At 44.2% G+C, this 13,336-nt stretch overlaps 4 protein-coding genes across 6 annotated transcripts; 2 read left to right on the top strand and 2 right to left on the bottom strand.

Moving 5' to 3' along the window:
* Positions 1-59: 59 nt before the first annotated feature.
* On the top strand, positions 60-2,040 carry LOC6583045. Its single transcript, XM_002008688.4, has one exon. It carries the CDS (start codon positions 163-165, stop codon positions 2,017-2,019), a length of 1,857 nt encoding a protein of 618 aa, XP_002008724.1. The 5' UTR covers positions 60-162; the 3' UTR covers positions 2,020-2,040.
* Position 2,041: 1 nt separating this feature from the next.
* LOC6583044 lies at positions 2,042-7,032 on the bottom strand. The gene is made up of 4 exons (XM_015162707.3): positions 5,285-7,032; positions 3,510-5,219; positions 3,367-3,453; positions 2,042-3,304 (listed from the first exon to the last, which is right to left on the bottom strand). Exons 1-4 carry the CDS (start codon positions 6,946-6,948, stop codon positions 2,071-2,073), a joined length of 4,695 nt encoding a protein of 1,564 aa, XP_015018193.1. The 5' UTR covers positions 6,949-7,032; the 3' UTR covers positions 2,042-2,070.
* Positions 7,033-7,128: 96 nt separating this feature from the next.
* LOC6583043 lies at positions 7,129-9,390 on the bottom strand. Its single transcript, XM_002008686.4, has 2 exons — positions 8,362-9,390; positions 7,129-8,306 (listed from the first exon to the last, which is right to left on the bottom strand). The coding sequence occupies exons 1-2, from the start codon at positions 9,273-9,275 to the stop codon at positions 7,409-7,411; spliced, it is 1,812 nt and encodes a 603-aa protein (XP_002008722.2). The 5' UTR covers positions 9,276-9,390; the 3' UTR covers positions 7,129-7,408.
* Positions 9,391-9,724: 334 nt separating this feature from the next.
* LOC6583042 (uncharacterized protein DDB_G0283357) lies at positions 9,725-13,206 on the top strand. 3 transcript variants are annotated; one of them, XM_015162706.3, is made up of 13 exons: positions 9,725-9,869; positions 9,963-9,992; positions 10,051-10,089; positions 10,155-10,193; positions 10,251-10,286; positions 10,347-10,385; positions 10,447-10,488; positions 10,553-10,591; positions 10,672-10,692; positions 10,753-11,634; positions 11,694-11,843; positions 12,057-12,296; positions 12,355-13,206. In XM_015162706.3, the coding sequence occupies exons 1-13, from the start codon at positions 9,847-9,849 to the stop codon at positions 13,001-13,003; spliced, it is 2,229 nt and encodes a 742-aa protein (XP_015018192.1). In that variant the 5' UTR covers positions 9,725-9,846; the 3' UTR covers positions 13,004-13,206. The 3 variants fall into 3 exon arrangements, with proteins under 3 accessions (XP_015018192.1, XP_002008721.2, XP_032587011.1); XM_002008685.4 differs by having other exon boundaries at positions 9,726-9,869; positions 9,972-9,992; positions 10,669-10,692; XM_032731120.2 differs by having other exon boundaries at positions 9,726-9,869; positions 10,669-10,692.
* Positions 13,207-13,336: the final 130 nt, after the last annotated feature.

The raw sequence follows: 13,336 nt of genomic DNA, 5'->3' as shown, positions 1-13,336 counted from the left end.
CCTATTACGTTGAAAAGCTCAACAAGCTCCGGTCAAGTAGGCGGGAATTTTGTACAGCGTGAGCTCATAACAAAATCCAGATGTGAACTTCTAATAACAAACTTTATATACACATAACAAAAAACTTTTTTTTTCGGATCCCATAAAATCAAAAACTTAAGAATGTCCGCCGTGGCGCATGTGTCGAATGGCTATGACGCCAGTCAATCGAATCAGAATAATGGAAAACGTAGCTTTCTGATAACAGTGGACGATAATGGTAAAATCGATGTTCGGCCCAGCGACCAGGTTGAGCAAGTCCGAAGCTCGAAGAAGATGCGCAACGTCTCTCCCAAGTCGTCGAAGAGGGGAAAACAGCGCATACGCATAGCGCTGCTCGAGGAGAGTTCGGATGGCGAGGTGGATAACAGTGGGGAGACGAATGACATCATCAGCATTGATGCGCGTTCCTTGGAGACAATGCACGATCGCTTTGTCAAGAGCTACAATAAGAAGCTGCGTGGCAAGCCCAGCTTTGTGGTGCTCGAGGATGCGCTGATACGCAAACGGGTAGAAGAGACGCAGCATGCCCCCAGCAGCCACTCGCATGCCGAGCAGCAGACAACGCCCGCCGATATGAGCGCCCATATGGGCTCCCAGACAGACGAGTTTCTGCTGCAGTGCGCGCTGCGAACGACCACGATCAACAAGGGCAGGAGTCGAGGCTGCCAGGCGACAGACGTCAGCTGCATTTTGCCGGAGTGCACCTGCTGCCAGTGCACAGCCAATAGAAATAACACCAATGTGAAATCGCTGCGGCGACTGGGCGAGATGTGCGCCGCTCAGCTGGCCAAGCTGAAGCAAACGCCAACTGTTGCTGAGAGTGCTGCAGCACTCAGTGGAAGGGCGGAGGCGGGCACGACGCCACAGGTGACTATCAGCTTCCTGCCAGTCGCCACACACAAAGCATCCACAATCAATGCACAGCAGCAACTTCCAAAGCAGCAACAGCAGCAGCAACAACAACAATTCCTGCCGGCTGCAAGTTGTGCTCACATCTGTCCAAGCTGTCCATATCTGCAGTGTGTCGGCAGCTGCAGCAACTGTTGCAAGTGCTGCCACTGCTGCCAGCAGCAGCATCAATTTCAAGCTTATGCACAGCAGCAGCATCCGGGCTCAGCAGCAACTTATGGCCATTGCTGCAGCAGCTGCTGTTTGTTGAAGCCAACAATGGCTCAAACCATGCTCGGCTTTGGCCATGCACCGGCGATACCTGCCCATTGCAGTCATCACATGTTGCCGTCGCCTGAATCATTTGCACTGCAACAGAGATTGCAGTCAGTAGGAGCCTGTACGGCTCCTTGCCTGTGTTATAGAACGCCAACGGTCAGCATGACCAACTGCAACACGCCGCACTGCCTACACTGCCCGATGCAGCCCCATTCTTGCATAGCCCCTCGCTGCAACGATTGCCAGCAGCAACAGCAGTCGCAGCAACCCAAGCAGCCGCAGCAACCTCAGCAGCCTCAGCAACCACAGCAACACGGCTGCCACTGCGACAAGAGCTGTTCAGATGTCAAGCCATCAACTACGGTAGAGCTAAAGTCATCTAAACGGCAGTTACAGCGCGAGAGTTCTGCGACTCCATCAAAGGAGGCTACACAGACGAGCCTACACGGGGATACTGAGGCGGATATACAGGCGGATATACTGGCGAACCCACAGGAGGATATATATAGTGATATACAGGAGAAAGCGGGTACGGAACTGCATGCCAACGCATCCCAAACGACAGTCAGGCATATGAAGACCTACAGCAGCAAGCGCAAGGCTGAGCAGAAGTTGGACTCGTCACAGCAGCAGAAGGCTAACTGTGCGCGCAACAGGGCGGGCGGCAGCTGTGCGCCTGGAAAGGTATTCTTGGCGCGCTTTGGACGCACCTGCTTGATACTGAAGCCCTCCTCATCCACAGCGCCGCCACGACTGCTGACCAGACGCGTCTGTCGCTACACCTGGTCGCACAAATTGGAAAAGAACTAAATAAAGCAAAGGTTGATCCGACTTCTGTTGTCTACAATTTATTACCTAATTTCAGTTGGAGAATTGTCTGGGCATGCACGGCACGCCATATTTGTACAAAGTGCCCCGATAGAAGGAGTCTGTAATATTTCTAGCAACTCCGTTACGTTGCATGTCGGGCGGATGGACTGGCTGTGGCATCATCCTCCGAAATTGTTGTTGCGGCCCATAATCAGCTTGCAGCTGTTGATAACATTGTTCCAATGTTGCATAGCCATTGGCGTTGCCCCGCTGGCGCTGCTGAGCCTGCGGCAACCGTCTCAGCTGTTGCTCCTGCTGCAACATTTGCGGTCGTTCTCTTCTTCTATCATTGAAATTACAATCAGCTTCTGCAACAAGCTTCCTGCGGCACTGTGGACACTCGATGTTTGATTTCAGTTCGTCAATGTCCGTGACGCCTCTGCTTGTCCTTCGCAATTTACGCTCGTTCATAAGCACGACGACATCTTTATCCCTTGCAACGGCTTGATTTCTTTGATTGTCCCTTTCTCCAAAAGGTTTTCTGTGATCTGAACGTCTCTCAGCAGCATCATAACGGGTTTTATTTGGCAATAACTCCCGTTTCCCAGGCACTTTGGATGCATTACGATCTTTTTGCGATTGAATTGCTTGTTTGTCATCAGTTTGGGAATAGCAATTTCTCGTAGTTTGGATATTATCTAAACATCTGTTCTTGGGGAATGTTTGACGAGAATTATAACTAATTGGGGTCACTGAACTGTTTTGTGATCCCATCTGATTTCTGGCGCCCTTTGAACCTGTCTTTCTAGTTGATTCATACTTGGCTGAAGCCTGATTTGCTTTTGCAAAAGCCTCACTGGCACTTAGCGAAATTTGATAGTCGCTTTCCTTATCGACTTTAGTCGATGCTATGGTTATAGTGGAATCATACTTGGCTGAAACCTGATCTGCTTTTGCTAAAGCCTCTCTCGTATTTAATGATGTTTGAGAGTCGTTCTGCTTATCGACTTCAGTTGATCTCATCTGATTTATGACATCCTTTGAACCTGTGGTTATAGTGGATTCATACTTGACTGAGGCCTGATCAGCTTCTGTCAGAGCTTCACTTGCATTGAAGGATGTTTGAATGTCGTTCTCCTTATCGACACCAATAGACGGATCATTCTGCTTATTAAAATTTGATTTATCAGCCTCTGGACCATTGCTTGAATTATCCAAACACTCTGACGGCCGTTGACTGACGCTGTTTAAAATACTTGGTAACTGGCTTTCATCAATCTCTTGCCTATTTTTAGGGGGGCAGTACCTCATATTATGAACAGTAAAAGTAAACGACTCCTAACTTACCATTCATCTGGTTGACAAATGGTGCCCATGTTTCCATCTGTTTCTCCGTTCAGCGGAAAAGGCAAAAGTAACAGCGGAAGTTTCGAACTGCAAATTAATTTCTTTATTTATTTATTTACTTTTATTTTCAAATAAAGACTTACTTTGACTGCGTCTGATTGCAACATTTTTTCATGTCTTGCATCATTTCTTCTATATTCGATTCATTCAAGTCTTGAAGATCACACATCAAGCTCGCCTTGGAGTCAACGTCCGCCTTGCTGGGGCAACGTGTAATTGCCTCCACATTATATTCTACCAAAGTGGGAGGATATTCACTACTGTCCTGCTTCAAGCGAGAGAGCTTAAGATTCAACGAATTTTTCACGAGATGGCATTTTCTACATTCGCTGTTCAACGAATACAGATCAGCTTCATCATTTGTCTGGCATGATGAATGGCATTGCAGGGATATTTGGCTCATTGACTTATTAGCTGCTTTATCCACACTTGACCTATCTGCAATCTCTTCCTTTTTCCTCTCGCCATATATAAAATTCTTTGACTTATCTGTGTCAACAATGCGACTATTGCCTACATCGTTGATACGTTTCAAAATCTCTTGAGTAGCTAAGAATGTTTTTTCACATTGCGAGTTGCACCTGCGAACCAGCTGAGCGACAAGTTTCTCTGACTCCTCGGATTGCTTCTGGTTATTTGTCTTGTTTCTGCTCGATTTCTCATTGGCATCAACATTATTTATTATTGGTTCTTTAATGGAAGTCAATAGGTCCTTAAGAGCTTCAGATTTGAGTGAGCTTGCTTGTGAGCCTTGGAATGATGAGAAACTATTATTTTTGGGGTTCTCTTGAGAAAGTTTACTGGGGCTTCTTTGATTTTGAGGTCCACCGAATGACAGATCTGTTATCTGCTCAGAACTTCCACCACATGAAGGATCTGTTATCCCTTCACAGCTTGATAGCTTTATGCGAGCTCCAACACATGGAGGATCAGCTATCTGCTCAGAAGTTAATAGCTCTCGATTGGTTGCTATCTTTACCTCAGATAATGCATCATGCGATGATTCTTCTTCTATGTATGACGATGATATTGTCTTCATCTGCTGGCTTTTGTTCGTTTTCTTACTCAGAGTTGCAGGAACTGGGATTGGCCAAGTATACTTTTTATTATTACTGTCTAAGTTTGAGTTATCGGACTGAATCATTTCTTGACTTTTTATTTTGGATGCCATTGTTACAACAGAGTTTGGTGGAGTTCGATCAGTAGTTTTCTTTAAGTCCAATATACTGGATATGTTTTCATCATTGTCTGAGTTCCAATAATTCTGATTCTTTTGTGGGGCCTTTCTACAATAGCTGCAAGTTCCATACTGCGTTGGAAATTCCTTCGGTGGCCTTACAAATTCCTTCGGTTGCCTTCTGAACTCATTCGGTTGATTTGGTATTTTCCTTGGTTGCCTTGGTAATTCCAGAGGTTTCACTACTTTTTTCTTTTTCTTCAAGGCTTTCTCTGACACAGTCGACTTGGGCTTCTCCTTCATTGCAAGACTAGTTGGGTCTGGAGATGGGTCTGCAGCAGCAGGAGGCGGTGTAGCAGGAGTTGTACCTCCAAGCGGCATAGTAAGTGGGCAGCATCCCACCGGACACAATGTGATGCACAATTTGCAAGCCGACTCAATCGATGGTGCAGGAGAGGACATGTGGTCAGCTGCCTTAACCAAGGCCCCGGCACATTGATCAGGCTGTAGCTTCGTCATATCGCTTGTTGCGAAAAACTTCGTACCCATGTTACAAAAACATTCAATACATTTCGAAATGGGGATGCAAACTCTCACAGGCACATTGCATTCAAAGCTATTTCAGAACAAAGAGCGCGCATTATTAAATTCAACGATACAAACACCATTCTCAATACTTACCACATATCAGTCATCGGACTCGGCTTTGCAGGTGGCTCGTTAGTCGGCACAGAAGGGGGAAGAGACTGAGGAGCTTTCTTCTTCAGTTTCTTGGGCTTCGTCTTGGGTTTAATCTTCGCCAGCTGCTCACTCTTCGATTTATTGTGTTTTGGCTTGATTTCTTCGGATTTTTGTGGTTGCTTTAATGACTTGGAGTTGAAAGGAAACCCACAAAAACATTTCTCATTTAAATAGCGCTTTAGATCTTCGAAAAGTTTCAAATTATTGCCAAATGCTGTAGGCTTATTATTATTATTATTATTATTGATTAATTTGATTGGTTTTTGTGTTGCCATTGTTGGAGGCTCTCGGGTAGATCTTCTCAAGTACTCCAAAGCGTTCGATCGACTGTTAAATAGCGGCTTTGCATCGCTTCTTGATTTTTTGTCAGATGTCTCCAATCTACCTTTGCGAGGTGCCGAACAGAAACATCTGTTGGACAGCGGCAACGCTTTACAGCCACTTTTGGAATTGACCTCTACCGACTTTCTGTTGGAAGTTGCTGAAGGAATCAACCTACTTCCGTTTGCTGAGTTAGTGTCTGCTCGTCGTTCTTTAGGAATTATTAGAGGTGACGACTGCGAGTACGTTCTCGATGCTACCTCAGCTGATCCTTTAGTAGACTCTCTTGGCGGTGACGAACACGAGAACGTTCCCGCAGCTGTCTCCACTATTTTTCCATGGCAAGCTTTTGTTGGTGACGACTTACACCGAATTACCGAATCGGTCTTCTCTGGTTTATCACCAAGAGCCTTTAGAGCTGTCAACTTTGAACCAATTTCTGAATCAATCTCTATTAACCCTTCTGAAGCTGTAACATAATACGAAGCGCCTTTCACCAACTCTCCGTTAAGCGTTGTTGGATCAGACGACTTAGACCCCATTCTTGAAGCGACTTCCTCTGATCCTTTTGTAGATTCTACTGGCTCTGACGTCTTGGACTGCATTCTTGATATGGGAAATATTTCTCCGTTGGGAACTGTTAGACCGGACGACTTCGACGACCCCTTTTTCGAGCCGGCCTGCACCACCTCTCCGTTTGGTTCTGTTAGCCCAGACGACTTAGACCCTATTCTTAAAGCGGCCCCATTTGTTAGATCTATCGGTGGTGCCGACATACTCCTTATGCTCGTAACGGTCTCCACTTTTTCTTCGTTTAGAGCTGTTAAACGTGACGACACAGATCCTATTCTTACAGCATCCTCCACTAAGTTTTCGCTGGGAACTGTTAGAGGTAGGGCGGGCTCCGCTGATGCCGCGTTCAAAGCGATACTTTGATATTCCATCTCTCTCGAGTTTTCAATTTTAATATCAACAGATTGATTTTTACACGGAGATTCAGATGATTTATGGACTATACTTTTAGTGCAAATATTCGTACATTTCATTGCGTTAGACTCCTTAGAATTGGATAAATCATTACATTTAATCGGAAAAACAGTTAATGTTCGTGTTGCTCTACAGTAACATTTCGTCGTCTTTTTAGAAGACATCTGTCCGTTTTTAGAGGAATTGTCCGTGTGGCTTGCCATTCGATGTGCATAAGACTTTTGCCTAAGGAAGCAACAGCGGGAGCAGTTGCACCATTCTTGTGGACAGGAGCCTATTGCATTCGAACTATACATTTTCTTTAAAAAGCCTTTCCAGCTAGCTTTTTAACAAAAAATCTGTAATTCAAATAAAATATGTCGTCAATCCCATTCACATAAGCAAAAAGTTCACAAATCGAAAGGAAAACCCAAAATTTTGTACCAAAAATATTTGAAAATATTTGAAACGATTGACAGCATTATCAATTCATGATGTTTAACATTATCCTCATGTTACGTTAATTCTTGCTGCAAGCTCACAACGTAAGATACTTTTATTCATACTGGACAAATTTTGTGATACATTCGAAAGGGATGCATTGACCAAATTGAATGTAGCCCAAATCTGGGTGAAGCTCTCCGTTAAATCGAGTCTGTAACGTATCGTACCTTATACATAGGGCCGCTGTTGCACTCCCTTCTCGCTGTACACGGCACGCTACCTTACGAACCCCTTTCCGTGGGTAAAGCCAGCCAGTTGCCAGCACAGGCCGCCCTATTGGCCACCCGGCCAGCAGCGTGGCATCATGAAACGCATCTTGGCATAACGCTGCCGGCAACAGGGTTGTCTATATTGATTGCCCGGTAGCTGCGACTGTTGCTGCTGCTGCTGCAGCAGCGGAAATTGTTGTTGTTGTGAAAATGGCATCGGATTCTGTTGCGGCGTATATATTCGTTGGTGTTGCGCTGAACCTGCTGCATTGAAGTACGGCGTGCATGGCTTATTTTCATCGTTTCTGGCATAGAAACCAAAGGCTAAAACCGGAGGTTGCATGACACACGGCACTGAATGTCTTGGCGGTGTCTCTTCGATGTCCGCTGACAGTGGAGGATTTCTATCGATTTGATTCGCCTTCGAAGTGCAACAGGCGTCCTGCTCTCTGTCATTCGTCGTATGAGGCAGCGCCCACATTCGCTTTGTGGCGCAGACTTTGTTCAATTGCATCTGGACCTGATCGATGTGAGCCTGAGCCTGTTTCATTTGAGTCTGTAGCTGCTGGGCCAGCATTTCCGTCAGACCAGATGGGTTACTCTGAACCGGCACCCGGTGGAGCACTGGCACGGATGGCCTCTGATGGCTGGTCATGTTGCAGCATGAGCTGGGCTGCATCTGTGGGCCCGCATAGCCGTTGTGTTGCTGTGGCATGCACGCCGGCCTGCTCCAGCCACAATTGCTACACGGACAGCCACTATTCATTCTGCTGCTTGACTGGGTCTGGCACTGCTGACATCCGTAGTTCGTTGGCTGATTCGCATTAATGCAGGAAGTCTTTCCCAGCTGACCCGGCGACATGAATGACGACATGTAGAATGTTGGAGCGGGTCGCCAGAAGCTGCTTTGCTCCAAATCTAGCTCCTCTAAGTTCCTCTGGTTCATGTCGGCACTTTCAAAGCTATACAGGGTATCCATGAGTATATTTTTAAATTGAAATTACAGAACACATTTACCATATATATTTCTCCTCGGTTAGCTCACAAGCGGCTACCACACTCATCTCATTTCCGATCTCTTCATGCACATTCACTGGACTTTTGGGATCATTAAATCCTGGGCATTCACATTTTAATGTTTGACTAAAATCCAAATTATTCACCAGTGGATCCTGAGCTGTTGTTGCATCTGGTTCTGCTTCTGCTTCGGTTTCGGTTTGTGGTTCGGCTTTGTATTCGATGACATCAGCGACCTCGGCATCCGCCTCTGCTTCCTCTGCCTCGGCATCCTCCGCCCCGGCATCCTCTGGTTCTGCATCGTTTTTTGTAACTTTGGTCTGCTGCTCTAGCTCATCCCTTTCCTTGCTAGTGATTGACGCTTTCGAAGAGCGCATTTTTTTTGCAGTCTGTGTTGTCTTTAAGGGCTTTCTTCTCTTTACCTGTGCATCCACCATAATTAGTGGTAACGCATCTGATGCCAACATATCCCTGGAGCCTGATCTGTCCAACGGCGCAACATTTTGTAACTTTTCCTCCTGTTTTTTAGCCAACTCTTGTTCGTTGTCATTCGGACAAAAACTTCGACTTATCTCCAACGCCTCAAAGTTATGAATTGGTCGTTGCATATCCACCACGTACGGCGCTTCTGTGCGGGACTTTGTTTGTGGTCTAGTCCTGGGTGCCAAGAACACATTTCTCGTGGAACTGCTGAGTAGGCGACGACGTTGAGGCGAACTACTCCTGTTTCTCGACGGGTATTGAGGCGATATAAATTGGTTGGTCTGGCCGGCCATGCACCTTAAAGGGGCCCGGCCTCGATTGGCTGTCAAGGGATTAGCAGCAAGGCAGCCCTTCAGTGCATAGTGAGCAGCTGCGTTGTACCACATTGGACTACGACTTCTTGCTTGGCTTCTGCTAACATTTCTGCGCATTTTGTTGACCGCATGCAACCGAATTCAACAACACTTCCGCCCTAATTTACTTTGTTACCATATTACAGAATTTCAATAAACAACTTTGATGTGTTGGAAACATATTTTAAAATGTTAACAAGTCAATCAGGCGAGCTTATGCAGAATATCTAACCAACACAACATTACTGTGAATACAGCGAAGTGTTCACATTCCTATATCCCATATGCACTAGAGCTATTATAGATCATTGACTGTTATATAAAATATATATAAATCATTTCCATATATGTTAATCCAGAATCCAATTTAGTATGCATATAGTTAATTATCTATTTCTTACTATCAATAAGAAAATGGAATTTAAATAATCCAACTCCTCTTTTAATACACTCCATAAATACAAACATAAACATTCATCTCTTATAGTCATAATAATTTTAGAGGCTTTTCAAGCGCCAGAAACATCTGTAGCATTATGGAAACAAACCTTGATCTAAACATCAAATATTTATTTATTTTTATCTTAGAAAAAAATTATGAGTTAATGTTTCTTACAATGAACTTTTAGGTGGACAAATTGCTTTTAAAATGTGTGCCTGTTATACGGAGAAGTGAGTTCTTCAAGTTCATTCATTTTGGGCGTATGCCTTTTACTTGATACCTTTTTTTTTACTTATTTATTTTTTTATATTTTTTTTAATAAGTAATTTTAGTTGTCCTTATCAAGATAATAGGTAAGTCAATTTCATTTTATCGCTTCTTATGACATATTGGTAAATTTTACTGTTTTAGCTTTCCGGATTGTGGTGAGCCTCCTTATGAAGATAATAGGTAAGTCAGATTCTACGGGAATTCGAGGTTCTTTTTTCTTATATTTGCCAATTCTCTTGCTTTAGCCTTCTGAATCCTGTTGGGTCTCCTTATGAAAATAATAGGTAAGTTAAATTCTACGGGAATTCGAGGTGGCTTTTACTTATATTCTCTTGTTTTAGCCTCCCGAATCCTGTTGGGTCTCATCAAGATAATAGGTATATCAAATTCTGCTGCAATTTTACACGATAACTTCTATTGGTAAATTTTTCTGTTAGATTTCTGAATTCTGGGGTGCCTGCTAATCAAGGTAGTGGGTAAGTAATATTATAGTGCAATTTACTGTATTACTAATATTGGTAAATTTTCTTGTTTTAGCTTTATGAATTCCAGTGGGGGGTCTCCTTATCAAGGAAGTAGGTAAGTCAAATTCTACTGTAGCTTTTTCGCATAGCTTGTATTCATACATTTCTTCTTATTTCAGCTTTCTGAATCCTAGTGGGTCTCCATATCAAGATAATGGGTAAGTCAAATTCTATTGCAATTTTTTCTTATAACTTATATTGGTAAATTTTCTTGATTAATATCCATAAATTCTAGTAGGTCTCCTAATCAAGATAAAGGGTAAGCGGAATTTTAATTCATGTAATTATTTCTGGTACTTTACATTCTTGATTGTCTTAGCTTTCCCCACTCCAATCCGTCTCAAAAGAATTATGATGAGATAAAATTCTCAAATGTGGTTGTGCCCAGCTTTCTGACCAGTCGAGTGAAACCAAAGCCGAAAGCAAAACCCAAAACTTGTCCCAATAAAAAAAAGTGTTGTCAATGCAAAGATGTTGGATGTAATACTTGTGAGCCACCTAACTTTGAGTATCCCCCCGTCTGCAAATGTTGTGGTCAGTTAACTGGTTTTCCTGAATTCCCATCGGTGTGGTCTTCCCCTGATGTTTTTGTGAATCAATTAAATCCCGCTCCAATGAATCCGCTGAATCCTATAGATGCTGACCCGTCATTACAGAGACTTCGACCGGCTGGTTTACCTAGCAAGAAATGCCCACCCTTTGATCCCTGTACAGGCAGGGAATTATGGAACCCAAATCAAATCCAATCAGCACCGCGATTATCCGGTCTTCAATCTATACCAGCATCATTTCCACTGCCAGGAATGAATAACCCGTTCGCTCCTAATATGCAGTTTGGATCAGATCCCCAATTGCTCCTAGGCAGATGCAGCTGTCCACCCTGTCCTTCATGGCCAGATATGCAAAGTACGCCAAAGAAAACCTCATCGGGGATCAGCTTAGGCAAAGCCAAGGGCAAAAATAAAACCTCGAGCACTAATGCCCTGGGCAAAGCCAAGAACAAAGTCCGAAAAACCAACAGCTATACCCAAGACAAAGGCGTGGACAAAGTCCTATGGCAGCGAGGCGACAAGAGATCAGCATCCGCAGGCCCGAATCAAAATGATTGTTGTAATTGTTGCAGTGCAAACAGCAAAGGGCCCAATACAGCAAAGAAGACCACACCTGATTATCCTACGACCAAAAAGGTGCCCTCCAAAAAGTAAGTAGTATTGGTGCTCTCATCACTCTTAATGCCAATGTCAATGTCTCTTTCCATAGTGCCGGTGATGGCAGAAAGGTCACCAACTCGCCGTCGGCTGATAAGAATAAGTTCGGCAAGTCCAGCAACAATAATAAGGGCAAACGACAGGGCAACAATGAGATTCAAGTTGTCAACTGCTGCAATGCGAGCCCTGATCTCATGACGCGGTGAGTTATATGTCAGGCACACATCTATATAGCAGCAATCTCAATTCTACACTCATTCGGCACAACACACAACACAGTTCACAACACAAAACACACAAAAGCTCAGTCAATATCCGAAAAAAAAAAAAACTGAAAAATTACCTTAGCACCTACAATGAAATAGCCCCTTTTTGAGGTAGTATATTGCTCATGTGTTGACATTTTATTTGGCAGCATTTGTAACTCGCTGCAAGTTCCACGTCCACCGGAAAGCTGTTATCTCTTGCTGCCAATTACAATGTCCACCAAGGGTAGAGACGAGTCCGGGCAAAATGCCAAAGGTAATAATCAAGGCGCCCAAGAATACAATCCTGCTGCCGGCTATAGCAATAGTGGACCCGAATACAGACCCCAAAACGAATGCGTACCACGCACTATGCGCAACTGTGGTTGCAATACGGAAATCAGTGGAAAGTAAGTTGCAAATCGGAATCCAGTGAATCCAATATTAAATGATAAATTCCGTGCATAGCTCACAGAACAGGAATATTGAGGGTGGAGCTGACAATGTCGGAGATGATAACAACAATGCCAATGGCTCTGGTTGTACGTCTGGCTGCTGTCGGTGGCCACGACGCGCCTGCTATTATAATGCTTATACGGGCCGTTATTGCTGGTACAATAGCTGCTGCTGCTCCAATGGCTGTTCCAACGGCTGCTCCAATGGCTGTAGCAATTCCGCCGGTGCTTGCTGCCCCTTGCCAGCCAAGTCTCAGCAGTCAAAACCAAACTCAAAGAAGGATGGTAACAAATCACCGAAAAGCCAATCAGCGCCCAAAGACGCCACGAAGAAAGACGATCGCTTCATGGCCGGAGATGTCGCGCCATTCCAGCCGGAGGGCGAAGAACAGGTCAAGCCTTGGATGGGATACAATCAGTACGTGAACAGCAGCGGCCCCAGTGGACTTAATTCGTTCATATCTTTCTCGCCCACAAGGCCACCATCTCCGGGCCACGCCAGTCCGACCTATATGTCCCAACAACAGCTGCAGCAGCAGCAACAACAGGAGCCACAACAACAGCAGCAGCAGCGGCGAGGATTTAAAAACTACGGATCGAGGATACCGTCTATGATGATGCCACAACCACAGGCGACGGACATTGACTGGGCGCCACTTTAAAGCTTTTAATGATGACCACTCGATAAATTTGAAAGTGAAATAGGTTTAAATATATATATCAGATTCCGTCTACCATGTTACAGAGCTAGAAACCTATCGGTAGTTTTGATAGTTTCGCTCAACCATATCAAATCTGTCGATAGAGCAATATCTCCGTTTTACAAAATTGTATAGTTCAAAAATAAATTGTTTTAAAAACCAAAGTCCAAGCTGTTCTTACATTTCGAGTTATTTTTTATTAGTTTTAATTTGCATTTTATACACTTTCATATGTGTTTGTTTGTTTGTATAGCATATACATAAATCTTATTTAATTTGTGGGCTTTGTAGAAA

This window comes from Drosophila mojavensis, unplaced genomic scaffold (assembly GCF_018153725.1).
Source record: "Drosophila mojavensis isolate 15081-1352.22 unplaced genomic scaffold, ASM1815372v1 contig_74, whole genome shotgun sequence".
In the NCBI taxonomy this organism is placed as follows: domain Eukaryota; kingdom Metazoa; phylum Arthropoda; class Insecta; order Diptera; family Drosophilidae; genus Drosophila; species Drosophila mojavensis.
The sequence above is the reverse complement of the archived record's forward strand: the minus strand, read 5'-3'. Positions and strand labels throughout refer to the sequence as shown.

Excerpts from the sequence above, each read along its gene's own strand:
- LOC6583044 (XM_015162707.3), bottom strand. The coding sequence starts at position 6,948 with ATGTATAGTTCGAATGCAATAGGCTCCTGTCCACAAGAATGGTGCAAC. Across the intron at positions 5,220-5,284 it reads AGTCCGATGACTGATATGTG|CTTTGAATGCAATGTGCCTG; the intron begins GTAAGTATTGAG and ends GTTCTGAAATAG. Across the intron at positions 3,454-3,509 it reads TGCAATCAGACGCAGTCAAA|TTCGAAACTTCCGCTGTTAC; the intron begins GTAAGTCTTTAT and ends ATTAATTTGCAG.
- LOC6583043 (XM_002008686.4), bottom strand. The coding sequence starts at position 9,275 with ATGCGCAGAAATGTTAGCAGAAGCCAAGCAAGAAGTCGTAGTCCAATG. Across the intron at positions 8,307-8,361 it reads ACCGAGGAGAAATATATATG|CTTTGAAAGTGCCGACATGA; the intron begins GTAAATGTGTTC and ends TACCCTGTATAG.
- LOC6583042 (XM_032731120.2), top strand. The coding sequence starts at position 9,847 with ATGTGTGCCTGTTATACGGAGAA. Across the intron at positions 10,287-10,346 it reads GGGTCTCATCAAGATAATAG|ATTTCTGAATTCTGGGGTGC; the intron begins GTATATCAAATT and ends TTTTTCTGTTAG. Across the intron at positions 10,386-10,446 it reads CCTGCTAATCAAGGTAGTGG|CTTTATGAATTCCAGTGGGG; the intron begins GTAAGTAATATT and ends TTCTTGTTTTAG.
- LOC6583045 (XM_002008688.4), top strand. The coding sequence starts at position 163 with ATGTCCGCCGTGGCGCATGTGTCGAATGGCTATGACGCCAGTCAATCG.